This window comes from Asterias rubens, chromosome 8 (genome assembly GCF_902459465.1).
Source record: "Asterias rubens chromosome 8, eAstRub1.3, whole genome shotgun sequence".
Classification (NCBI taxonomy): Eukaryota; Metazoa; Echinodermata; class Asteroidea; order Forcipulatida; family Asteriidae; genus Asterias; species Asterias rubens.
The window spans coordinates 4,149,379-4,175,098 of record NC_047069.1 but is presented as its reverse complement, the minus strand read 5'-3'; the positions used below and the strand labels follow the sequence as shown (position 1 = coordinate 4,175,098).

Genomic DNA, 25,720 nt, shown 5'->3' with positions numbered 1-25,720 from the left:
CAAGGTTTTCATTTCTCATTAACAAATAAAATGTATATTTTTGCATTATGTTCTTTAGGAGAATAAGAATTTGATCGCAGATGTTGAGCAATCCAATCTTGAGCTGTCTTTACAGGGCCAGGAGATGGGAAGGTTACAAGATCTACTGATTCGTGTCCAAGATGACAAACGATGGCTCAGTGACAAAATCAGCAAGCTTACTTCAAATGGTGGGTGCAACATTTCAAATAGCAGCTCCTAAAGCCCTTTTCACAAGAAACCCCAGGGAATAACAGAATTTGGATAAAGAGAGAAGTGAGAGCATGAGGCTGTTAGAGTAAGCCGAGGCTTGTAGAAAACAGCCTCAGACAGACAAGCAAACAGCAAATCATGAAACAAAGACAAGACAGACAATACGAACAATGCTGTTGCAAAACACCAACACAAACTTCAAAGAATTAAATTACCAGCAGCTGGTTTCACGGAAGGCTAGGATTAATTTTGAGTTAGGACGAGTAACTCGTCCTAACTTAGGATGGGTTCATTTGCGTCCTATAGTTACGGAACTTAACTTGCCCAAGTCCTAAGATTAATCCTAAGTTAGGAAGACTTTGGTGAGCAGCTGGCTAACTAGAGACGACAAACATAAACAGATAAATAGTGAAGAAGAGAAAAAGCTGTGTTATTCAAACTATTGAATCTTCTCAACAGAGAGAGAGCTTGTCTTAGAGCTTGAACGAATCCGAAACAAAGCAGGAGGTAAGACCAAAACAAAGTCGCCTTCTAAGATGGACACCTACCTCAAGACCCTTGAGGAGGAGAGAGATTACTACAAAGGAGAGACAGATGTCCTCAATAAGTTGCTGAAGAGTCACAATATGTCACGGACTGTGTCTAGAGACCTAAGTCCTAAAAGGTCAAGCCGGGCAGCTAGTCCATCAAGGACTCCTAGCAAAGCGGATAAGAAGGTATCAATACATTGTTTTTGATGTGTCTAAATTTATCCCTAGTTGTTCTGTTTTTGTTTTGTTTTATTTTAACCATGACAAATTTGTTTTAAGCTATGGGTTTGATTTGTATGTATAATAATGGAATGGAAAATCAATTATTGATTTAATCGCATACTGGTCGAGTTGGTTACTTTGAAATCCATGAAACATTGCCTTTGAGATTTTTGAACAAACTGGGCATGTTAAGCATTAATGATCGTATTACACAATTCAAAATGACACCAGACTACCTCAGGGAGGTTTCAGATATTCACATCTAGTTGACAAGGGGTAGTTCCACCAATTGTATTGTACCAAAATTAAAAGGGACAGAGTGCAATACATTTGTTTAACTGGAATTCATCAATGGAACATACTTCCTAACAACAAATGTTCTAACAATTTAAAATGGCATTTCAATCTAATCTTTAAGAATTGTGTAAGTGTTTTGTTTTCCATTGTTCACTTTTTCCTGTGCACTTTTTTGTTGTTGTTCTGAATTGTGTGTCTTTGTTTTTTTTAAGGATCTAGATGGAAATAACCTGTTTTTTAATCATCTCTTGAGCTGTCCTTGGATTTTAATCAGTTTGGTTCTTCTTTTTGTTTATTCATTTTGATGCCAAATTAAATAATAAGAATCCTATTTGTGCACACAGTCTTCTTCCCACTATGAGGCTATAATGCGAGTTCTTGAAGATGAGAAGAATTACTACAAGAAGGAATATGAGATGCTAAGAGCTCGTTCATCCATCAGCCCCAAGAAAGCCACAGTATCTCCACCCACAAGAGACAGGGTATTACTTTTAATTTAGTTTCTTAATAATGTACAGCCTTTTAAAAAGGAAATTTGTTGTAGGGTGTCATGACTGAGCGGATAACAGCACCGAACTCAAGCTCTGTTTTTTCTGTTCAGCAGAGTTTAATTTTTGAGTCCCGGTCGTGACACTTGTGTCCCTGAGCAAGACACTTAAATTATTGCTTCTCTCCACCCAGGGGTAAATTGGTACCTGTGAGGGCAGAGATGGTTCTTGTGATTGATTTAGTAGAGTAGCGCATATTTGTTACACAGGCTGTATACTCATGCTGGGGTACTAATGTTGGAAGTACTTTGAGACACCCTTTTGGGTGTGTAAAGCGCTATATAAACAGCTAAATATTATTACAATTATTATTTACACTTTCAAATCTTAATTTGAAACCGTTGTTGCTTAATTTTGATTAGAGTTATAGCTAGAAAGGAATTTCAAGAAATTCAACATTTGGTGTATTGCTAATCAGTTTCTACGCTAACCCTGACCATCTCAATCTTTTCTTTGTCTTAAAGACGGTTGCTGAGGAAACTGAGATAATCAAACTGAGAAGGGAAAGAGATGAACTGCAGTCGCTCCTTGATAAGTTTGAGAGACATCTTGCAGAGGTACGTATCCTAAAACATTCAATGAGTTTCACTGATCCTAGAGATTCTGACAACACCCAACATTTAACTTCCGTTGTTTACAGTTATAAGTGACTAAATACAATAATAATAGTAATACACAACATTTAGTAGGCGCTTAAAGGCACCAGTATTACCACTTGGTATATCCCAACATATGCATAACAGAACAAGCCTGTGAAAATTTGAACTCAATTGGTCATTGAAGTTGCAAGTAAATGATGACAGAAAAAATACCCTTGTTGTACAAAATAATGTGCTTTCAGATAGAAATAAAAGGCTTCTGGCCAGAAGTCTTTTATTACTTTAGTGAGAAGTAACCTCTTTCTCAAAAACTCAAAAGTAGCTCAAAGTAAAGTTTTATGCTAATATATTTTGAGTAATTACCAAACATGTACACTGCCTTTAATACTGTTGTTTCTAAACGCACCATTTCCTGTCTACAAGATAATTACCAAACAAATCTTACAACGAACACACAAATTATAAATCTGAACTTTTTTCAATAAATCATACACGTAAAATAGTAATAATCAGGCATAAGATCAAACATACAAGGAATAAGATGGCGTGCACCTCCTTTGACCGACTCACATCTGAGCCTGTGTAGAATATCAATCATGAATAAAAAGGGATTGAGCATTATGAATATGCGCTGGTAATTTGTTCTAAGGGATATGGGGTAATTACTGAAAAGGCTCGGTCACCATACGTATCTTGTAACAGTAGGAATTTCAACAGTTAATAACTGCAAGGTTGATGATGATCGAAGAGGTCTTAAAGAACTAGAACAACGCAAGGAAATCAAATCTGAAAGATAACGTTATAGGGGCTTGACCATGGAGAATTTTCCAAGTCAAAAGAAGAACTTTAAATGATATACGATGGTGTCACCCGAAAACCATAACATGATTCGCGCGCATACCGCTGGGCAAAACCTTTGTGTTTTGGCAGCCAGATAGAAAGTGTATGCAAACTTACCATGACTATGCCTCTTTTTGCCCGGCGAAACATGACGTATACAGTGTTTTGTCAACAGAGGGTGGTTTGAATGTAAACATAGGTCACATCGTCTCTATGAAAAGGAAAAAATAAATATGTATAGGATTTTACTCTGTGATTGACTGAGTTTGAAAATGCTCAGGTTGAAATTGTTTAATTCACAACTGACTTCCATTTTGTTTATTACAGATTCAAGCCAATGTTAAAGTCTTAACAAGTGAGAGGGACAAGACTAATATTCTTTATGAGCAGGTAAGGGTTACATTTACGATGCATGCAAAGTGGCTGTATGTTTCGCTCATGCAAGAATGAAAAAGCACCAAGTATAGTTTGAAAGTCAAGTAAAAAATATAAATGTTTTTCCAATGAGAAAAAAAACTTTGTTTTAAAAAAGGAGTTTCCAATACTATTTGCCACGTTATACTTGCATTAAAGGGTATGGGTACTGTTTGTATGACACAAAACACAAATGGTTTGCATTAAACTAACACGATTCAATGATACTGATGGTAGAAAACTTCCCGTAAAATATTACTTGCTTAGTCAGTAGTTTTTGTGAAATGAGTAAAACAATTTCACAAAAAGAATTTTCATCTCGGTAAGAGGAAAATTGTTTGGCATGTACAACGGATTTATGCGACCTAGAAACATTTTCACCCTTTTACTCAAAAACAAGACAACTTCTACAGGTGAGATAGCTTACATGCATCTTAATTCACAGTGAGTGGGGATTCATCTCATGGCAAAAAATTTGATATACAAAAGGTATCACAAGCCTTTTAAAAAGTTATTTCCAATACTGTTTGCTAAGCCACGTTGTACTTGCATTAAAGACACTGAACACTATTGGTAATTGTCAAAGACTAGTCTTCTCACTTGGTGTATCTCAACATGTGCATAAAATAACAAACCTGTGAAAATTTGAGATTAATTGGTCGTCGGAGTTGCGAGATAATAATGAAAGAACAGACACCCTTGTCACACGGAGTTGTGTGCTTTCAGATGCTTGATTTCGAGACCCCAAAATCTAAATTCGGAGGTCTCGAAATCAAATTCGTATAAAATTACTTGTTTCTCGGAAACTACATTAATTTAGAGGGAGCAGTTTCTCACAATGTTTTAGAACATCAACCTCTCCCCATTACTCATTACCAAGTAAGGTTTTATGCTAATAATTATTTTGAGTCATTACCAATAGTGTCCACTGCCTTTAAGTGAATGATATAAATTTGTCCATGATGATTTTTCAGGCCAATGGTGAACTACAGAGACTGAGACGAGAGCTTGTCAAGTCACCCAAGTCATCTCGTGCCTCAGTCGTAGCTCAGTCCATTCTACAACGGGTTGAACTAGAGAGGGACGAGGCACTAGCGGATCTAAGACGAATGGTCACTGAAAGGGACAGTCTCAGGGAGAGGTTAAAGGTTAGTTAGTCCAAAATGCTTCCTCTCCTCCGACTCATGTTTTAAAGGAACATTACAGAATTGGTAAGAAACAAAATTGTTAAGATCACAGATTTACATTAAACTTACACGGTTTAATGATGATGGTAGTAGAAAAACATCCCTTGAAATATTTCTCTCTGAAATGTAATATTTTATGAGAAATATTTGAGCTGAAACTTCTACAGGTAGTTTATATTACATACATCTTCATTCACAAGGATTTATTTCATTGTCGAAAACTTGATCTACAAAAGGCATCAAGTCATGCTTTTCTTTGTGTTTTGTTTGCGTTTAGATTTCTACTGACGGCCATCTTGGTGAAAAGGCCCGAAATGAGCAGAAAATTGAAGATCTTCAAAGAGCTGCTGAGAATGTAAGCAAACCATGATCACTTTGATATATTGTGTTCTGTGGTGTGTTTTGGCGGAGCAGATAAGAGCACCAGACTCAAGCTCTGGTGGTTCTGATCAGCAGAGTGTGGGTTCGAGTCCAGTCTGGGCACCCGTGTCCTTAAGCAAGTCAATAAACCATTAATGCTGTGTCCTTCGAATGGAACATAAATCCATAGGTACCGTGTGTTGTGCAATGCACAACAAAAAGAACCCAGTGCACTTAACGAAAAGTGTGGTACTAGTTTGATCGGCAGCATATTGCGCCACATCACCTTGTAAAACCATTTAATGGTGCTACAAATTTATGTAAAAGGAGTAGGTCTCATAATTCAAAACGTAGCTCCACATACCTTGCAGAAAAAAACAAATTACTGAGCACTTTGATATGCCCCCAAGGGGTGTGATAAAGCGTTGTATAAGAACCCAGCATCATATTATTATTATGCATGTTTCCTTTCTTATGGGTTGATTCTATTTGTAGAAATAATAATAATATTGAGTATTTATATAGCACTTTTAACAAGATCAAAGCACTTCACAGAAACCTAGAACCAAGACAGAAGCTAGACAGAAATAGAAAAGAGGAAAGGTTTAAGAAGTTTTTTTTAATGTCTATATGGGAGGAGAATCTCTGATGTGAACAGGGAGTTTATTTTCAAAAATGGTGAAGATCACAGATTTACATTAAACTTACACGGTCTTAAATGATGATGATAGTAGAAAACATCCCTTAAAATATTTCTTTCTGAAATTTTATATTTGATGCGAAACAAATAATCTAATATCGCGTTTGGAGTTTATCGCTCATTTTTGTTTTGGCATCGATGCAATGCAAAGTTTGTAATCGATTTTTCACTATTCTCTGGTGACCCAGAATGCCGAACGATCTTGAACTTCTACAGGTTTGTCAGTTTATGTATATGGTGGATTACATAGAGTGCTTGCACTGCCAGCAACTGTTTTGCTAGCAAAACCAATTCTGTAATATTCCGTTAATGTTAATCAAAGCATTGCTTGAATCGTATATTTGGTTCGCAGTAACACCATGTGTGTGTCTACTTGCCAGATAGATTTTGTTGTTTAGAGAACTGTCCTGCTTTATATTCTACTACCGCAAAGTAAATTTTCGGATTGTTCGAGAGGTTCTCAGTTCTGAAAAGAACTGGGCGGAAGGTATAGAAATATGGCTGGGACTACTACTTTAGCTATAGGATCATAATTAACTGTACTACCGCGGAGTCAGTTCTAAAATTGGTTTCGTCGTTTCGACTAGCTTGCTCTAGTCATCGTCAGGAGACATCAGTCACAACATGATAAACACAACTTAATACAAGCCTGTAATCCACACCATTCTGTTTTTCTCCCCTATAGGCTGAGCAAGAATGTAGCAGTCTTCAATCTCGTGTGATGTCCTTCCAGGCTATGATCTCTACTCTCGAGGAGCAGGTTCGATCTCAAACGCTGCGGATTGAAGAGGCTTATGAGGAATCATCACAACACAAAGCAACATCCACACAAATGAGGTGACAAATAATACCAGTGCACTTACATGTATCAAAACACCAGAAGGGATTCTCGCCCTGGTGTTCCTGATTTGATTGGCTGCATAATGCGCCACAGCACCGTGATGGTAGTCCCACATACCTGACAGAAAAATACTGAATATTGAAGCGCTTTTATTATTATTATTAATTAAATACCTCAATAAACAGAGCCACTGCAGAGCCGTTCTAAAATATTGATTTTAAATCTTATTCAATATGTGCATGGAGGTGTTGGGCATCTGTAAAAAATAGACCGGAAAATTCCATTGTAAAACAGTAGGGCCCAATTTTATAAAGCTGTTAAGGAGACAATTCTGCAGAGACTCTGAGAAAAAACATTGTGCCTCCCAGCACAGATTTCCCCTAGAACATATCAAAATATTTTCCACTATGCATTGATGTGAGACACAGCTAATGATAAGTAATGAGTAGCAAATGTCACTGAGAAAGAACACAGCCAAAAGGGCATTCAACTTATTGCGTGGCCCACATAACATGAACAGTTTAGAAACCTGGCATCATGCCTGAAGCTTGCACTTCAGAAATAATGGCCAAATAACCGAACATAAATGACTTTGTTGATCTGCTTTTGAAAAAAATTGATCTGTTGCCAGCCACTAGAATTGGTCTAGCTACAGCCCTGATCTAGGAGCAACTATAGAGGGAGACCCTGACCTGGTCATTGAGTTCATGTCTTGTTTTTCTCATTCACAGATTGTTGGCTGAGCAAGCAGAAACCTCACTTGATGATTACCAACGGAGGTTGAACCAACGATCGGGTGAATTACAGGCAGCTGAAGAAAGAAGCACAAGACTTGAAGAACGCATCAGTAAGGATAGTTCATATATAGCGCATTTCACAATAACCGTTGAGCTTTACATTATTGCCCTGGTCATTGGGCCAATAACATTTCTTTATCTTTCTCAGCTCCCTGGGGAGTATACAGCCCGAGCTGCTGTGGCGGTCAGGAGTCTTTTTCAAACACAATATCCATTTCTACCCACACAGGTACCCATTTATACCTCTGGGTGAAGAGAATAGTAAAGCATCTTGCTCAAGGACACAATGTCATGACCGGGATTGGAACCCACACTCCAATGACTTAACCAGCAGAACTTGATATTGATTCTCTTAACCGCTCAACCATGACACAATGTCATGACCGGGATTGGAACCCACACTCCAATGACTTAACCACCAGAACTTGATATTGATTCTCTTAACCGCTCAACCATGACACAATGTCATGACCAGGATTGGAACCCACACTCCAATGACTTAACCACCAAAACTTTATATTGATTCTCTTAACCGCTTGACCATGACACCCCTGTATAGACCGTATTGATTATGACGTCTTGATTCAAATATCTGGCCTACAATATGGCATCTGTGAGCGTGTGTGTGGTGGTGTGCATACGTGTGCCATAGAAATCTAACTGGGAGCAATGCGTGCTGCGTGCTTCAGTGATGTACATGTACGCCTTTAGATGCACATACTGTTTGCCCTACAAGATGGTGACTTTCATAGCAATAAAGGGGTTATTCAATACGGTCTAGAGACTGTTAACATTCACTAATACACTTTTATTAAAGAGGGTTTGTGTATGTTGTTTTGTTTAGCTGATTTAACAGCGACTAGCAGCAGCTTGAGGGATGAGGTAAGGCATCTTCGAGGTACAGTCAGCTCACTAGACAGAGAGAAGGATACACTGCAGAATGTTGTAGACGAAAAGACAGAGAAGATTGCTGGGTTGGAGCATGAGGTTGTCGGTAGAGGGAGAAGTCTTAGTGATACAAGAGCAACTGTGGAAGACCTACAGGAAAGACTTGAGTAAGTACTGAATTATTATTTATATTTATTAGGCCATAACAAGAAGACAAAAACAAAATACAGGAAATACAAAGCAAAACGGCAAGGACAAAAAGCCAATGGTACAAGCCTGTATTAAAAAAGTTACCTAAATAATGGTGACTCCCAAGACTTTAGGTCTAATGCCACACTGTTCTCCAAAAGTCCTCACTTTGTTGTTAACAGCAATAGACACCTTGCACAATGCGCAGCGCACTCACACTGGCATATCCTGTCGGCCATTTTGGGAGTCTAAATTGTGCACAAACAAATGCACAAACGATTTGACTCCCATTGTTTAGAGGTTTGTTCCCAATGTGCAAGGGGGATATAGGGGGCTATAGAAATCAATAGACCCCCTCTTGCATAACGCGAAACGCTACAAATACGTTGAGGTGACGGGCAAGTTTTTTATGTACAAAGTCCAATGATCTGCCTCTTTTTGGCCTCGGGGATTGCGCTGCTTGAAATGTGACGTCATTTGCAAAAAAATTGACACACAAACTCAATTAATAATATTAATAATAAAGATATTTGTAAAGTTCCTAATGTAAGTGCCTCTAAGCGCATAAAGAGAATAATGAAATATACAATGAGTGAAAGATTACTAGTAAGCAGATTACAAAAAAGCAGCTTCAAACAAATGAGTTTTAACAGAGACTTAAAACAGTGTAAAGAACTAGCCTGGTGAATATGCACAGGATGATTATTCCAAAAAAATGGAGCAGCTTGAAAATGATCTTTGACCATAAATAATGGAAGAAGCCATTGTAGTTGAGGCAAGCAACTGTTGAGATGATCGTAAAGTCCGAGTAGGGGAATAATGGTGAACAAGTTCAGATAAATAAGCAGGAGATTGACATGTTTGGGTTTTGAAAATTAACAAAAGAATTTGATAACATGTCTGAAACATAACTGGGAGCCAATGCATTTCCATTACAGACTAGCAAACGATGAGCTTGTCTGAAACATAACTGGGAGCCAATGCATTTCCATTACAGACTAGCAAACGATGAGCTTGTCTGAAACATAACTGGGAGCCAATGCATTTCCATTACAGACTAGCAAACGATGAGCTTGTCTGAAACATAACTGGGAGCCAATGCATTTCCATTACAGACTAGCAAACGATGAGCTTGTCTGAAACATAACTGGGAGCCAATGCATTTCCATTACAGACTAGCAAACGATGAGCTTGTCTGAAACATAACTGGGAGCCAATGCATTTCCATTACAGACTAGCAAACGATGAGCTTGTCTGAAACATAACTGGGAGCCAATGCATTTCCATTACAGACTAGCAAACGATGAGCTTGTCTGAAACATAACTGGGAGCCAATGCATTTCCATTACAGACTAGCAAACGATGAGCTTGTCTGAAACATAACTGGGAGCCAATGCATTTCCATTACAGACTAGCAAACGATGAGCTTGTCTGAAACATAACTGGGAGCCAATGCATTTCCATTACAGACTAGCAAACGATGAGCTTGTCTGAAACATAACTGGGAGCCAATGCATTTCCATTACAGACTAGCAAACGATGAGCTTGTCTGAAACATAACTGGGAGCCAATGCATTTCCATTACAGACTAGCAAACGATGAGCTTGTCTGAAACATAACTGGGAGCCAATGCATTTCCATTACAGACTAGCAAACGATGAGCTTGTCTGAAACATAACTGGGAGCCAATGCATTTCCATTACAGACTAGCAAACGATGAGCTTGTCTGAAACATAACTGGGAGCCAATGCATTTCCATTACAGACTAGCAAACGATGAGCTTGTCTGAAACATAACTGGGAGTCAATGCATTTCCATTACAGACTAGCAAACGATGAGCTTGTCTGAAACATAACTGGGAGTCAATGCATTTCCATTACAGACTAGCAAACGATGAGCTTGTCTGAAACATAACTGGGAGTCAATGCATTTCCATTACAGACTAGCAAACGATGAGCTTGTCTGAAACATAACTGGGAGCCAATGCATTTCCATTACAGACTAGCAAACGATGAGCTTGTCTGAAACATAACTGGGAGCCAATGCATTTCCATTACAGACTAGCAAACGATGAGCTTGTCTGAAACATAACTGGGAGCCAATGCATTTCCATTACAGACTAGCAAACGATGAGCTTGTCTGAAACATAACTGGGAGCCAATGCATTTCCATTACAGACTAGCAAACGATGAGCTTGTCTGAAACATAACTGGGAGTCCAATGCATTTCCATTACAGACTAGCAAACGATGAGCTTGTCTGAAACATAACTGGGAGTCAATGCATTTCCATTACAGACTAGCAAACGATGAGCTTGTCTGAAACATAACTGGGAGTCAATGCATTTCCATTACAGACTAGCAAACGATGAGCTTGTCTGAAACATAACTGGGAGTCCAATGCATTTCCATTACAGACTAGCAAACGATGAGCTTGTCTGAAACATAACTGGGAGCCAATGCATTTCCATTACAGACTAGCAAACGATGAGGCTTGTCTGAAACATAACTGGGAGTCAATGCATTTCCATTACAGACTAGCAAACGATGAGGCTTGTCTGAAACATAACTGGGAGTCAATGCATTTCCATTACAGACTAGCAAACGATGAGCTTGTCTGAAACATAACTGGGAGTCAATGCATTTCCATTACAGACTAGCAAACGATGAGCTTGTCTGAAACATAACTGGGAGCCAATGCATTTCCATTACAGACTAGCAAACGATGAGCTTGTCTGAAACATAACTGGGAGCCAATGCATTTCCATTACAGACTAGCAAACGATGAGCTTGTCTGAAACATAACTGGGAGTCAATGCATTTCCATTACAGACTAGCAAACGATGAGCTTGTCTGAAACATAACTGGGAGTCAATGCATTTCCATTACAGACTAGCAAACGATGAGCTTGTCTGAAACATAACTGGGAGTCAATGCATTTCCATTACAGACTAGCAAACGATGAGCTTGTCTGAAACATAACTGGGAGTCAATGCATTTCCATTACAGACTAGCAAACGATGAGCTTGTCTGAAACATAACTGGGAGTCAATGCATTTCCATTACAGACTAGCAAACGATGAGCTTGTCTGAAACATAACTGGGAGCCAATGCATTTCCATTACAGACTAGCAAACGATGAGCTTGTCTGAAACATAACTGGGAGTCAATGCATTTCCATTACAGACTAGCAAACGATGAGCTTGTCTGAAACATAACTGGGAGCCAATGCATTTCCATTACAGACTAGCAAACGATGAGCTTGTCTGAAACATAACTGGGAGCCAATGCATTTCCATTACAGACTAGCAAACGATGAGCTTGTCTGAAACATAACTGGGAGCCAATGCATTTCCATTACAGACTAGCAAACGATGAGCTTGTCTGAAACATAACTGGGAGTCAATGCATTTCCATTACAGACTAGCAAACGATGAGCTTGTCTGAAACATAACTGGGAGTCAATGCATTTCCATTACAGACTAGCAAACGATGAGCTTGTCTGAAACATAACTGGGAGTCAATGCATTTCCATTACAGACTAGCAAACGATGAGCTTGTCTGAAACATAACTGGGAGTCAATGCATTTCCATTACAGACTAGCAAACGATGAGCTTGTCTGAAACATAACTGGGAGTCAATGCATTTCCATTACAGACTAGCAAACGATGAGCTTGTCTGAAACATAACTGGGAGCCAATGCATTTCCATTACAGACTAGCAAACGATGAGCTTGTCTGAAACATAACTGGGAGTCAATGCATTTCCATTACAGACTAGCAAACGATGAGCTTGTCTGAAACATAACTGGGAGCCAATGCATTTCCATTACAGACTAGCAAACGATGAGCTTGTCTGAAACATAACTGGGAGCCAATGCATTTCCATTACAGACTAGCAAACGATGAGCTTGTCTGAAACATAACTGGGAGTCAATGCATTTCCATTACAGACTAGCAAACGATGAGCTTGTCTGAAACATAACTGGGAGTCAATGCATTTCCATTACAGACTAGCAAACGATGAGCTTGTCTGAAACATAACTGGGAGTCAATGCATTTCCATTACAGACTAGCAAACGATGAGCTTGTCTGAAACATAACTGGGAGTCAATGCATTTCCATTACAGACTAGCAAACGATGAGCTTGTCTGAAACATAACTGGGAGCCAATGCATTTCCATTACAGACTAGCAAACGATGAGCTTGTCTGAAACATAACTGGGAGTCAATGCATTTCCATTACAGACTAGCAAACGATGAGCTTGTCTGAAACATAACTGGGAGCCAATGCATTTCCATTACAGACTAGCAAACGATGAGCTTGTCTGAAACATAACTGGGAGCCAATGCATTTCCATTACAGACTAGCAAACGATGAGCTTGTCTGAAACATAACTGGGAGTCAATGCATTTCCATTACAGACTAGCAAACGATGAGCTTGTCTGAAACATAACTGGGAGTCAATGCATTTCCATTACAGACTAGCAAACGATGAGCTTGTCTGAAACATAACTGGGAGTCAATGCATTTCCATTACAGACTAGCAAACGATGAGCTTGTCTGAAACATAACTGGGAGCCAATGCATTTCCATTACAGACTAGCAAACGATGAGCTTGTCTGAAACATAACTGGGAGTCAATGCATTTCCATTACAGACTAGCAAACGATGAGCTTGTCTGAAACATAACTGGGAGCCAATGCATTTCCATTACAGACTAGCAAACGATGAGCTTGTCTGAAACATAACTGGGAGCCAATGCATTTCCATTACAGACTAGCAAACGATGAGCTTGTCTGAAACATAACTGGGAGCCAATGCATTTCCATTACAGACTAGCAAACGATGAGCTTGTCTGAAACATAACTGGGAGTCAATGCATTTCCATTACAGACTAGCAAACGATGAGCTTGTCTGAAACATAACTGGGAGTCAATGCATTTCCATTACAGACTAGCAAACGATGAGCTTGTCTGAAACATAACTGGGAGTCAATGCATTTCCATTACAGACTAGCAAACGATGAGCTTGTCTGAAACATAACTGGGAGCCAATGCATTTCCATTACAGACTAGCAAACGATGAGCTTGTCTGAAACATAACTGGGAGTCAATGCATTTCCATTACAGACTAGCAAACGATGAGCTTGTCTGAAACATAACTGGGAGTCAATGCATTTCCATTACAGACTAGCAAACGATGAGCTTGTCTGAAACATAACTGGGAGTCAATGCATTTCCATTACAGACTAGCAAACGATGAGCTTGTCTGAAACATAACTGGGAGTCAATGCATTTCCATTACAGACTAGCAAACGATGAGCTTGTCTGAAACATAACTGGGAGCCAATGCATTTCCATTACAGACTAGCAAACGATGAGCTTGTCTGAAACATAACTGGGAGTCAATGCATTTCCATTACAGACTAGCAAACGATGAGCTTGTCTGAAACATAACTGGGAGTCAATGCATTTCCATTACAGACTAGCAAACGATGAGCTTGTCTGAAACATAACTGGGAGCCAATGCATTTCCATTACAGACTAGCAAACGATGAGTTTGTCTGAAACATAACTGGGAGTCAATGCATTTCCATTACAGACTAGCAAACGATGAGCTTGTCTGAAACATAACTGGGAGTCAATGCATTTCCATTACAGACTAGCAAACGATGAGCTTGTCTGAAACATAACTGGGAGCCAATGCATTTCCATTACAGACTAGCAAACGATGAGCTTGTCTGAAACATAACTGGGAGTCAATGCATTTCCATTACAGACTAGCAAACGATGAGCTTGTCTGAAACATAACTGGGAGTCAATGCATTTCCATTACAGACTAGCAAACGATGAGCTTGTCTGAAACATAACTGGGAGCCAATGCATTTCCATTACAGACTAGCAAACGATGAGCTTGTCTGAAACATAACTGGGAGTCAATGCATTTCCATTACAGACTAGCAAACGATGAGCTTGTCTGAAACATAACTGGGAGTCAATGCATTTCCATTACAGACTAGCAAACGATGAGCTTGTCTGAAACATAACTGGGAGCCAATGCATTTCCATTACAGACTAGCAAACGATGAGTTTGTCTGAAACATAACTGGGAGTCAATGCATTTCCATTACAGACTAGCAAACGATGAGCTTGTCTGAAACATAACTGGGAGTCAATGCATTTCCATTACAGACTAGCAAACGATGAGCTTGTCTGAAACATAACTGGGAGTCAATGCATTTCCATTACAGACTAGCAAACGATGAGCTTGTCTGAAACATAACTGGGAGTCAATGCATTTCCATTACAGACTAGCAAACGATGAGCTTGGGAGCAAAGACAGAGAGGTACGAAGTCTCCGTCGACAGCTTGACTCCTCAAGAGATGAGTTGACAGAGACGGTGAGAGGTCGAGATGCAACCATGAGAGAAAATAGAAGGATACAAGAGGACCTTGCAACAATGACGAGGGAAAACCAGGTACCAAAGATCAAACATAAAGAGTCTTAGGTTGAGGACCTTGCAACAATGACAAGGGAAAACCAGGTACCAAAGATCAAACATAAAGAGTCTTAGGTTGAGTTTGGGCAGTGTGTTTTTGGCCCAAGTTCACTATTCTCACGCCTGAACGATGAGAACATGACCTGAGAACAATACACTCAGAACAAGATCATACACTACCTTTCATCTGGGATCTCAAGAACAACACTTTACAAAATGGTGGAAGCATCTCAAGAGAATGGGTAAACTGGATGCAAATTGACTCTTAAATATATTGTTATAGTTAATATTAGACTAATAATAGTCGAAAGTTACAAACTGCCTACCAACTAAAAGGACCTATGGTATAAATGTGAAAAGCAGTCATAATGGCCTGACGTTTCAACCCTAGTCTAGAAAGACTCTGCTAGGGTCAACTGTCAGGCCATTAACTATTTTTCTCAAGAATACTGAAAGATTTATCTGTTAAAGGGAAGGTACACGTTTGGTAATTACTCAAAACAAATTTTAACTTAAAAACTGACTTGTTAACGAGCATTGGAGAGCTGTTTATAGTATAAAACATTGTGAGAAACGGCTCCTTCTAAAATAACATACATGTAGTTTTTGAGAAAGAGGTAATTTCTCACTAAAATAATGAAATACTTCAAGCTAGAAGTCTTTTATTCATATCTGAAAGCACTCAAATTCGTCCAACAAGGGTGTTTTTTCTTTCATCATTTTCTCGCAACTTCGATGACCAATTGAGCCCAAATTTTCACTGGTTTGTTATTTTTTGCTTATGATGGGATACACCAAGTGAGAACACTGGTCTTTGACAATTACCAAACGTGTACAGTGCCTCTAAATTCTCATCTTTTTAAACAGACGATTAATCATGAGCTTGAGGAGGCAATAGAAGAACGAGAGAATCTAAAGGAACAGATACAGGAATACATAGCAGAGGTTGCTCGCATTGAGGACCTGTTGGCCGCTAAGGTAAGACATTTCTATAAAATTAATCTGATACAATTCTTAATACTTGGCAAGGAACAATTGGATGCACTTTAACGATGCTCATTGTTCCTTTCTTCTATTGTCTATGCATAATGTTAAAGTACGCACATACATATGGCATCTGTTCACCCACATACATATATTACCATTGGTACATGTACATGTATGTGAACAAATTAAGGTTTCAGGCACTAATTATTCCTAAAATTTTTGCCTATCACAGATTGGTTTGGACAACCAATCAGGCAACAGTCAATCAGTTTTTTTTAAACTCTCATACATTTGTTGTGCATGCTGTCAGTGACTACAACTATCAGTGACTCAAAAGTAATTCCTCATATTGGCCAATTGGAGGTGTGTTGTGTAGCGCACGAAAAAGAATCCAGTGCACTTATCAAAAAGAGAAGGGGTTCGTCCAGGTGTTCCTGGTTTGATTGGCAGCATATTGCACCACAGCACCTTGTAAACCATAACGGTAGTCACACATACCTTACAGAAAAAAATACTGAATATTGAAGCACCTTGAGCATTACTGAGTGACGGATATGAGTGTTACATAAGAAGCCATTATTATTATTATTATTATTATTATTATTATTATTATTATTATTATTATTATTATTATTATTATTATTATTATTATTATTATTATTATTATTATTATTATTATTATTATTATTATTATTATTATTATTATTATTATTATTTTTATTATCATTATTATTATTATTATTATTATTATTATTATTATTATTATTATTATTATTATTATTATTATTATTATTATTATTATTATTATTATTATTATTATTATTATTATTATTATTATTATTATTATTATTATTATTTTTATTATTATCATTATTATTATTATTATTATTATTATTATCATTATTATTATTATTATTATTATTATTATTTTTATTATTATTATTATTATTATTATTAATTAAATACCTCAATAAACAGAGCCGTTCTAAAATATTGACTTTTAGTCTAATTAAATACGGCTTGGAGGTGTTAGGCATCTGTAAAATTAACACACATTTTGGCTGAACAATTTGTGGGCAATGCTCGGATTGGATAAATTTTGATTAACGTACTTTGAACCTTAATGTTTTCTTTAGAAGTAAAAAGTATTTGATTTGTCTTACAGGAGCGTGAGAACCGAGATCTACTAGAGAACTATCGCTCAGCTACGACGGAAGCGCAGCGTTGGGAGACGGAAGCATCTCAAAGATCAGGAGAGTCATCTACAGTCAAGATAGAATTAATGACTAGAGACTCAGAGATGAAAAGACTACGCGAGAAATTACTACTATTAGAAAGGGATGTCCAACAGGTAGTGTACAACGTTAAAATAATTCTGTTTGTTTATTTATTTATTTATTTATTTATTACACAATTATTCTTGGACTCCAAGAAACCGGACAACAAAAACAGAAGATGGAGAGGTGAACTAAGTACATATAGGGGCATTGCTTGGTAACAGACAGGGCAGGATAGAGTGAGGTGGAGAATTGATGAAGAGGCTTTCCTCCTGCAGTGGAGTGAAATAGGCTAGACAGAGAGATACCCCATCATGGCAATTAATGCCAATAAAAGGATGGATATATAGGAAGTGAAAATATATGTTCGGTTTTAGATGTGGGAAGATGACCCCAAATGGGGGAAAACCCACATAATCAGGTAGTGACTGAAAACAAAACCCACATGCAGGGATCTGATCCAATGTTCCAACCGGGGTTCACAAAGGTAAAACTAAGAGAAAGAATTGACTGACCCAACCGTTTATTGTCAAACATACACAAGAGACACCCCAACAAAAATTGTTATGTAGATTTACGAGAAAAGATTGTTGAAGTTTAACTTTTTTAAAGCAAAAATGAGTCAACAATAAACCTTGAAATTTGAAGTGCCTAAAGAATCAAATTTTGTCCTTAATTACATGTACGTTGCCAAATATCTATTTATGTACCATTTTAAAAGGAAAATAAACTGTGTGATAAGGTTAAGCCAATGTTTGTTTCATTTTAAGTTAACACTCCTAGCTTTCCGTACGACTTCTTCGCTAATTGTTAGTGATTATTATACTGATGTTAACCTCCCAAGGGTTATGGGGTCTGTTCTAGTTTTGGAATGAAATAACAATACAGTACAATAATAATGAGCCAATCAGACCAATGACTGACTCTACACTCAAACCTCTAAACTCCTATAAATAGACCCAATTCTCTCACATTTCATCAGTCTCCTGACAATAACTAGAGCAAGCTAGTCTAAACATTTGAAACAATAACGATCCTCTATAAGCTAAGGTAGTAGTCCTGGCAGCTTTTCTACCTTCTATAAGCTAAGGTAGTAGTCCTGGCAGCTTTTCTACCTTCTATAAGCTAAGGTAGTAGTCCTAGCAGCTTTTCTACCTTCTATTAGCTAAGGTAGTAGTCCTAGCAGCTTTTCTACCTTCTATAAGCTAAGGTAGTAGTCCTGGCAGCTTTTCTACCTTCTATAAGCTAAGGTAGTAGTCCTGGCAGCTTTTCTACCCTCTATAAGCTAAGGTAGTAGTCCTGGCAGCTTTTCTACCTTCTATAAGCTAAGGTAGTAGTCCTGGCAGCTTTTCTACCTTCTATAAGCTAAGGTAGTAGTCCTGGCAGCTTTTCTACCTTCTATAAGCTAAGGTAGTAGTCCTGGCAGCTTTTCTACCTTCTATAACAAGTATAAGCTAAGGTAGTAGTCCTGGCAGCTTTTCTACCCTCTATAAGCTAAGGTAGTAGTCCTGGCAGCTTTTCTACCTTCTATAAGCTAAGGTAGTAGTCCTAGCAGCTTTTCTACCTTCTATAAGCTAAGGTAGTAGTCCTAGCAGCTTTTCTACCTTCTATAAGCTAAGGTAGTAGTCCTGGCAGCTTTTCTACCTTCTATAAGCTAAGGTAGTAGTCCTGGCAGCTTTTCTACCTTCTATAAGCTAAGGTAGTAGTCCTGGCAGCTTTTCTACCTTCTATAAGCTAAGGTAGTAGTCCTGGCAGCTTTTCTACCCTCTATAAGCTAAGGTAGTAGTCCTGGCAGCTTTTCTACCTTCTATAAGCTAAGGTAGTAGTCCTGGCAGCTTTTCTACCTTCTATAAGCTAAGGTAGTAGTCCTGGCAGCTTTTCTACCTTCTATAACAAGTATAAGCTAAGGTAGTAGTCCTGGCAGCTTTTCTACCCTCTATAAGCTAAGGTAGTAGTCCTGGCAGCTTTTCTACCTTCTATAAGCTAAGGTAGTAGTCCTAGCAGCTTTTCTACCTTCTATAAGCTAAGGTAGTAGTCCTAGCAGCTTTTCTACCTTCTATAAGCTAAGGTAGTAGTCCTGGCAGCTTTTCTACCTTCTATAAGCTAAGGTAGTAGTCCTGGCAGCTTTTCTACCTTCTATAAGCTAAGGTAGTAGTCCTGGCAGCTTTTCTACCTTCTATAAGCTAAGGTAGTAGTCCTGGCAGCTTTTCTACCCTCTATAAGCTAAGGTAGTAGTCCTGGCAGCTTTTCTACCTTCTATAAGCTAAGGTAGTAGTCCTGGCAGCTTTTCTACCTTCTATAAGCTAAGGTAGTAGTCCTGGCAGCTTTTCTACCTTCTATAAGCTAAGGTAGTAGTCCTGGCAGCTTTTCTACCTTCTATAAGCTAAGGTAGTAGTCCTGGCAGCTTTTCTACCTTCTATAAGCTAAGGTAGTAGTCCTGGCAGCTTTTCTACCTTCTATAAGCTAAGGTAGTAGTCCTGGCAGCTTTTCTACCTTCTATAAGCTAAGGTAGTAGTCCTGGCAGCTTTTCTACCTTCTATAAGCTAAGGTAGTAGTCCTGGCAGCTTTTCTACCCTCTATAAGCTAAGGTAGTAGTCCTGGCAGCTTTTCTACCTTCTATAAGCTAAGGTAGTAGTCCTGGCAGCTTTTCTACCTTCTATAAGCTAAGGTAGTAGTCCTGGCAGCTTTTCTACCTTCTATAAGCTAAGGTAGTAGTCCTAGCAGCTTTTCTTCCTTCTATAAGCTAAGGTAGTAGTCCTGGCAGCTTTTCTACCTTCTATAAGCTAAGGTAGTAGTCCTGGCAGCTTTTCTACCTTCTATAAGCTAAGGTAGTAGTCCTAGCAGCTTTTCTACCTTCTATAAGCTAAGGTAGTAGTCCTGGCAGCTTTTCTTCCTTCTATAAGCTAAGGTAGTAGTCCTGGCAGCTTTTCTACCTTCTATAAGCTAAGGTAGTAGTCCTGGCAGCTTTTCTACCCTCTATAAGCTAAGGTAGTAGTCCTGGCAGCTTTTCTACCTTCTATAAGCTAAGGTAGTAGTCCTGGCAGCTTTTCTACCTTCTATAAGCTAAGGTAGTAGTCCTGGCAGCTTTTCTACCCTCTATAAGCTAAGGTAGTAGTCCTGGCAGCTTTTCTACCTTCTATAAGCTAAGGTAGTAGTCCTGGCAGCTTTTCTACCTTCTATAAGCTAAGGTAGTAGTCCTGGCAGCTTTTCTACCTTCTATAAGCTAAGGTAGTAGTCCTGGCAGCTTTTCTACCTTCTATAAGCTAAGGTAGTAGTCCTAGCAGCTTTTCTACCCTCTATAAGCTAAGGTAGTAGTCCTGGCAGCTTTTCTACCTTCTATAAGCTAAGGTAGTAGTCCTAGCAGCTTTTCTACCTTCTATAAGCTAAGGTAGTAGTCCTGGCAGCTTTTCTACCCTCTATAAGCTAAGGTAGTAGTCCTGGCAGCTTTTCTACCTTCTATAAGCTAAGGTAGTAGTCCTGGCAGCTTTTCTACCTTCTATAAGCTAAGGTAGTAGTCCTGGCAGCTTTTCTACCTTCTATAAGCTAAGGTAGTAGTCCTGGCAGCTTTTCTACCTTCTATAAGCTAAGGTAGTAGTCCTGGCAGCTTTTCTACCTTCCACCCAGGTACAATGTAGTACTTCAAAAAGCTGGACAGTTCTTTTCAGAACTGAGAAGTCTCCTGAAAATCCGAACATCTACTCCCAGTAGTAGAATATAAAGCAAGACAGTTCTCTTAAGAACAAACTCTACCTGGCAAGTAGACACACACATGGTGTTACCGCAAACCAAATATATACGGATACCTCACCATGCAATGACTCAAATCATATATACAATAATAACCTTTGTATTTTTCTTAGCATGTGTCCACAGAGCAAGCCTATGAGCTACAAGTGTCGAGTCTAACCAGATCTCTCGCTAACATGGAGGAGAGTATACGACAGCTACAGGACGAGAAGACGTCTCTAGTGCAGGATCTTACTGCTGTTAGAGATCTCTGTATTAAGCTAGAGAATACTAAGGAAGTTATGTCTCGTCAACTCACAACCAGAAATATAGACACTGAGCAGGTACTTATTGTTAAGTTCTGTTAATTTGTTTATCTTTCTCTTATTTATTTCTGCTTTCATTATTGCATAACTTTTGTAAATTTGTTTATCGTATTTTGGAGTTGTTGCCCTAACTTACTGTAGTCTTCGAGGACACCAGCACCATAGCGCTTAGATTAAGCGCTTGTATTTAGCGCAGTATCAATAGAAACTATTATTATTATTATTACTCTCAACCTAATCATAAGCTCCATAATTTTTTATCGTTCCAAGTCAGTTTAATTACTCAACAAAAAGACTATAGACCTTTTCACAATATAGTGTCAAAATTTATCCGGATCGGGTCCGTGTTGACTCGCTAAAATTTCAACACGGATACAAACTGCTTCGCTTTCACACTAGCTCTGCGCAAAATCAGCTTCTGAGGTACACGTGTAACTTTTCATCCGTGTAATGTGTTTTCGTTTCAAACTGCAATGTCTTACACGGATCGAATCAGGAGGCGTTGCGATGCAACGTGGTGAATCATGGTGCATCTTGGTGCGTAGTGATGCTTTGCGGATTTTTTTTTAGCGGCTCCTTCTATGTACGTGCTTTTCAATTAAAAAATAAACCCAGAGGTAATCGATCCGTGGTGAAAGTTTTGACACGAATTGACAATTCTCACCCAACCCCAAGCAGGGTTGGTTTCAACACGAATAAAGCGCTTTATCCAGATCAACACCGTGTTGAAAAGATGTAGTGTGAAAAGGTCAGTCCACATTACACGGATCGTATTTGTGTCCAACACAGAGAATTTTTGTAGTGTGAGAAGGCCTTATGTCAATGGAAATTACACATTTTAAAGCATTTAAATCACGACAAATTTTTGCCTGATATTTAAATGTGATTTATTTTACAGCTTGAGTCATCAGTGGATGACCAGCGACGTGAGATAGAGATGCTACGGAACCAGGTTGGTACAGAGAGAGCATCGGTACGCAACTTGGAAACTCTCCTGTCCAACAACCGGGAAAAGGAATTCCAAGCCCAGTTGGACAGTCAAGAACACAGATCAGAGATTCAACTGGTTAAAGACAGATTGGCTTTAGCCGACAGCAAAGTGTAAGTTAAAGATAATAATAATCATAATAAAGACTTGTAATGCGCACATCCCTGCTGGGTGTTTAAGGTGAAGTCAAACCAAAAACAAAAGAAAACAGAAACAAATAAACCAGTCCTTGAAAACCTTTGAGATAAGATAAGTTTTGAGAAGATATTGGAATCTGTGGTACGAAGACAAGATCTAAGAGATGTGGTGCAGCTGAAGAAAAAGACCTGTCACCCCCGGTGTGTCGAAACTTGGGTTCAATGAGGAGAAGCATGGAACTTGATCGAAGATTCCTTGATGGAGTGTAAACTTGAAGTAGTTCTTAGATATAGTGGGGAGCCTTGCCGCTGATGGCTTAGTGCTTTGTGGACAATGAGCATCAGCTTGAAGATGATTCGTTGAGAGAAAAGGAGCCAGTGAAATTGTTTCAGAATGGGGGATGACAACAAAGGATGCTGAAGTTCATTAAACCGCATTCATATCCTAAAAGAGTCTTGCATTTTATATTTTGTTTAGTCAGTTTAAGCATACAGGCCTTTTTTATCTACATCTATTCATTTTTGTGTTGTTTTTTTTTGCTCCAGTTGAAAGCTTGGGGAATAATTCAGCAAACAAAAATGGATAATTGTTTTGAGAGATTATTTGTAAAGAAAGATTATTTGTAAGTGTTGTTTGAATGTAACTGTTGTATGACTCAATATTTGTTTATGGTGTGGGTAACGCATAGTATGCAGATTTGTGCTACAAACTGATTCCAAACAGGTATATATGTATAGTGATAAAGAATACATATCTGGTTTGTTGGTTTTCTTTGCTCTTCTAAATGTAGGCAAAGCCAGAGTCGTGAGCTTCAGACCTTAAGATCCAGAGCTGCTCAGCTGGAGGCAGACTTGGAGAAAGTCAGGAGACAGCTCACCAGTGAGCGCTTTGAGAAGTGAGTCCTTTTTTGTCATAAAAATATTGATAATAATAAAGGCATTTGTAAAGCGCCTTTTGCAAAAGCCTCTAAGCACATAAAGAGAACAAGAAAATATACAATGAGTGAAAGAGACAAATACAAGTAAGCAGGTCACAAAAAAGCAGCTTCAAACAAGTGAGTTTTAACAGAAGCTTAAAGGCAGTGGACACTATTGGTAATTACTCAAAATAATAATAAGCATAAAACTTAATTGGTAACGAGTAATGGAGAGCTGTTGATGGTATAACACATTGTGGGAAACGGCTCCCTCTAAAGTAATGTAGTTTTTGAGAAAGAAGTATTTTTCCACGAATTTGATTTCTGGACCTCAGAATTAGATTTTGAGGTCTTGAAATCAAGCATCTGAAAGCACACAACTTCAAGTGACAAGGTCGTTTTTATTTCATTATTAGGGGCCATTCATATTGTCAATGTTTCAAAATTTTGATTCTTTTCGAATTAGGGGTGGGTAGTCAAAAGCCTCTTGTTTCAAATATTTCTTAATCGAAATTCACTTTTCAAAAAAAAAAAAAAAAAATAGCTAGATTGTTTTACTTGCCTTCCATGGAGGTAGCAACTGCAGACCAAGCAAGTCTCACCGCTTTCACGCAACGCAACCATTTTCTCACGCTTAGGGCCGGACAGGCAAAACACAACAATACATAATAATGCACAATCTTCAGATTGCGTGAAGTTTTTCAGAATTAATCACTTGGGCTGGCATACAAAAAGAGCACAAATTTGCAGATTGCGCAGTCTTTTGCTCTCTCACCAGATTCAGCTGATAATATTCTGAATTCGGCAGAGCGCAAAACGCGAATTGCGCACAAGTTTGTCCCAATCCGTTCAGCAAATTTGTTGAATGCGCCCCACGTGCATAGACTCGACACATCAGGTAGAAGTCATGAGCGGAGAATTTTGCACATCATTTTAGCCGGAAATTAATTTTCTTGGGGGAAATATTCTGACACAATCATACCTCCACATTAACCAGCAACATCTCCTGTTGTACCTCATGTGAATGTGAAGTAAACTGAAAAGTTTGTTCATGCACTTTGAAGAAAAGTAATCCTCCACACAAAAAAAATTCTGCACATTTTTGTATTTAGCCTTTTTTTTGTCCTGCCCCTTTTTTTGGGGGCGGCGATACTGTTAATTTGGATAAACAACAAATATTTATTTATGGGGGGTTGACAAATCTAAGGAATAGCTGGCCTCTGTTGAATGGCACGATCTTCACGGGTTTCAGTCACAATAAAAGTTGATAAAAGTTTTAGCCCAGGGCTACAATAACTGGGACTTGCGGTTCCGGTGCTAGAGCCCGAATGTGCATTAATACATCCATGATGCAGCACACGAGTACAAGTACCATGCAAGTATGCATAATGCAAACCACATGTAGTTTTATTTTAAATACTGCACATAACAAATCATGTTTTTATAATCGAAATTAGGGGTGGGTGGGTGGGTCAAAAATCTTTGAAAAGAAATCGAAATTTTAAAACACTGAAAATTATGAATGGCCCCTTATCTCGCAACTTCGGCGACCAATTACGCTCAAATTTTCACAGGTTTGTTATTTTATGCATATGTTGAGTTGCACCAAGTGAGAAGACTGGTCTTTGACAATGACCAATAATGTCCTGTGTCTTTAAAACAGTGTAAAGAACTAGCCTGGTGAATATGCACAGGATGATTATTCCAAAAAAATGGAGCAACGAAAGAAAATTGTCATAGTCATTGGTAGGCTAAGTCATTGAAGGCATTTGTATATTGTTATTGCTTTACTGTTAAAGGGAAGGTACACTATTGGTAATTGTCAAAGACCAATCTTCTCACTTGGTGTATCCCAACATAAGAACAAAATAACAAACCTGTGAAAATTTGAGCTAAATTGGTTATCAAAGTTGCGAGAAAATGATGAGAGAAATAACACCCTTGTTGAACGAATTTGTATGCTTTCAGATAGGAATAAAAGACTGCTGGCTAGAAGTATTTTGTTATTTAATGAGAAATCACCTCTTTCTCAAAAACTACGTTACTTCAGAGGGAGCCGTTTCTCACAATGTTTTATACTATCAACATCTCTCCAATGCTCGTTACCAAGTCGGTTTTTTAGTTAATATTTGTTTTGAGTAATTGCCAAACGTGTACCTTCCCTTTAAGCTCAAAAGCTTCATCATGCTAGAATAAGTGTTTGAAAGAAAAGTTCAAG

The 25,720-nt window shown here is 38.4% G+C and overlaps 1 protein-coding gene across 1 annotated transcript in view; it reads left to right on the top strand.

Moving 5' to 3' along the window:
- LOC117293637 (centrosomal protein of 135 kDa-like) overlaps positions 1-23,481 on the top strand; it is a gene marked incomplete at its 3' end in the record, with an annotated part of 35,660 nt that extends 12,179 nt beyond the window's left edge. The window contains 16 exon segments of the mRNA XM_033776019.1: positions 59-209; positions 691-947; positions 1,625-1,762; positions 2,293-2,385; positions 3,595-3,657; positions 4,656-4,829; positions 5,146-5,223; positions 6,614-6,765; positions 7,501-7,616; positions 8,411-8,621; positions 14,955-15,123; positions 16,012-16,122; positions 17,297-17,482; positions 21,269-21,478; positions 22,359-22,561; positions 23,377-23,481. Coding sequence (XP_033631910.1) covers positions 59-209; positions 691-947; positions 1,625-1,762; positions 2,293-2,385; positions 3,595-3,657; positions 4,656-4,829; positions 5,146-5,223; positions 6,614-6,765; positions 7,501-7,616; positions 8,411-8,621; positions 14,955-15,123; positions 16,012-16,122; positions 17,297-17,482; positions 21,269-21,478; positions 22,359-22,561; positions 23,377-23,481 — 2,417 coding nt within the window.
- Between the last annotated feature and the right edge of the window lie 2,239 nt (positions 23,482-25,720).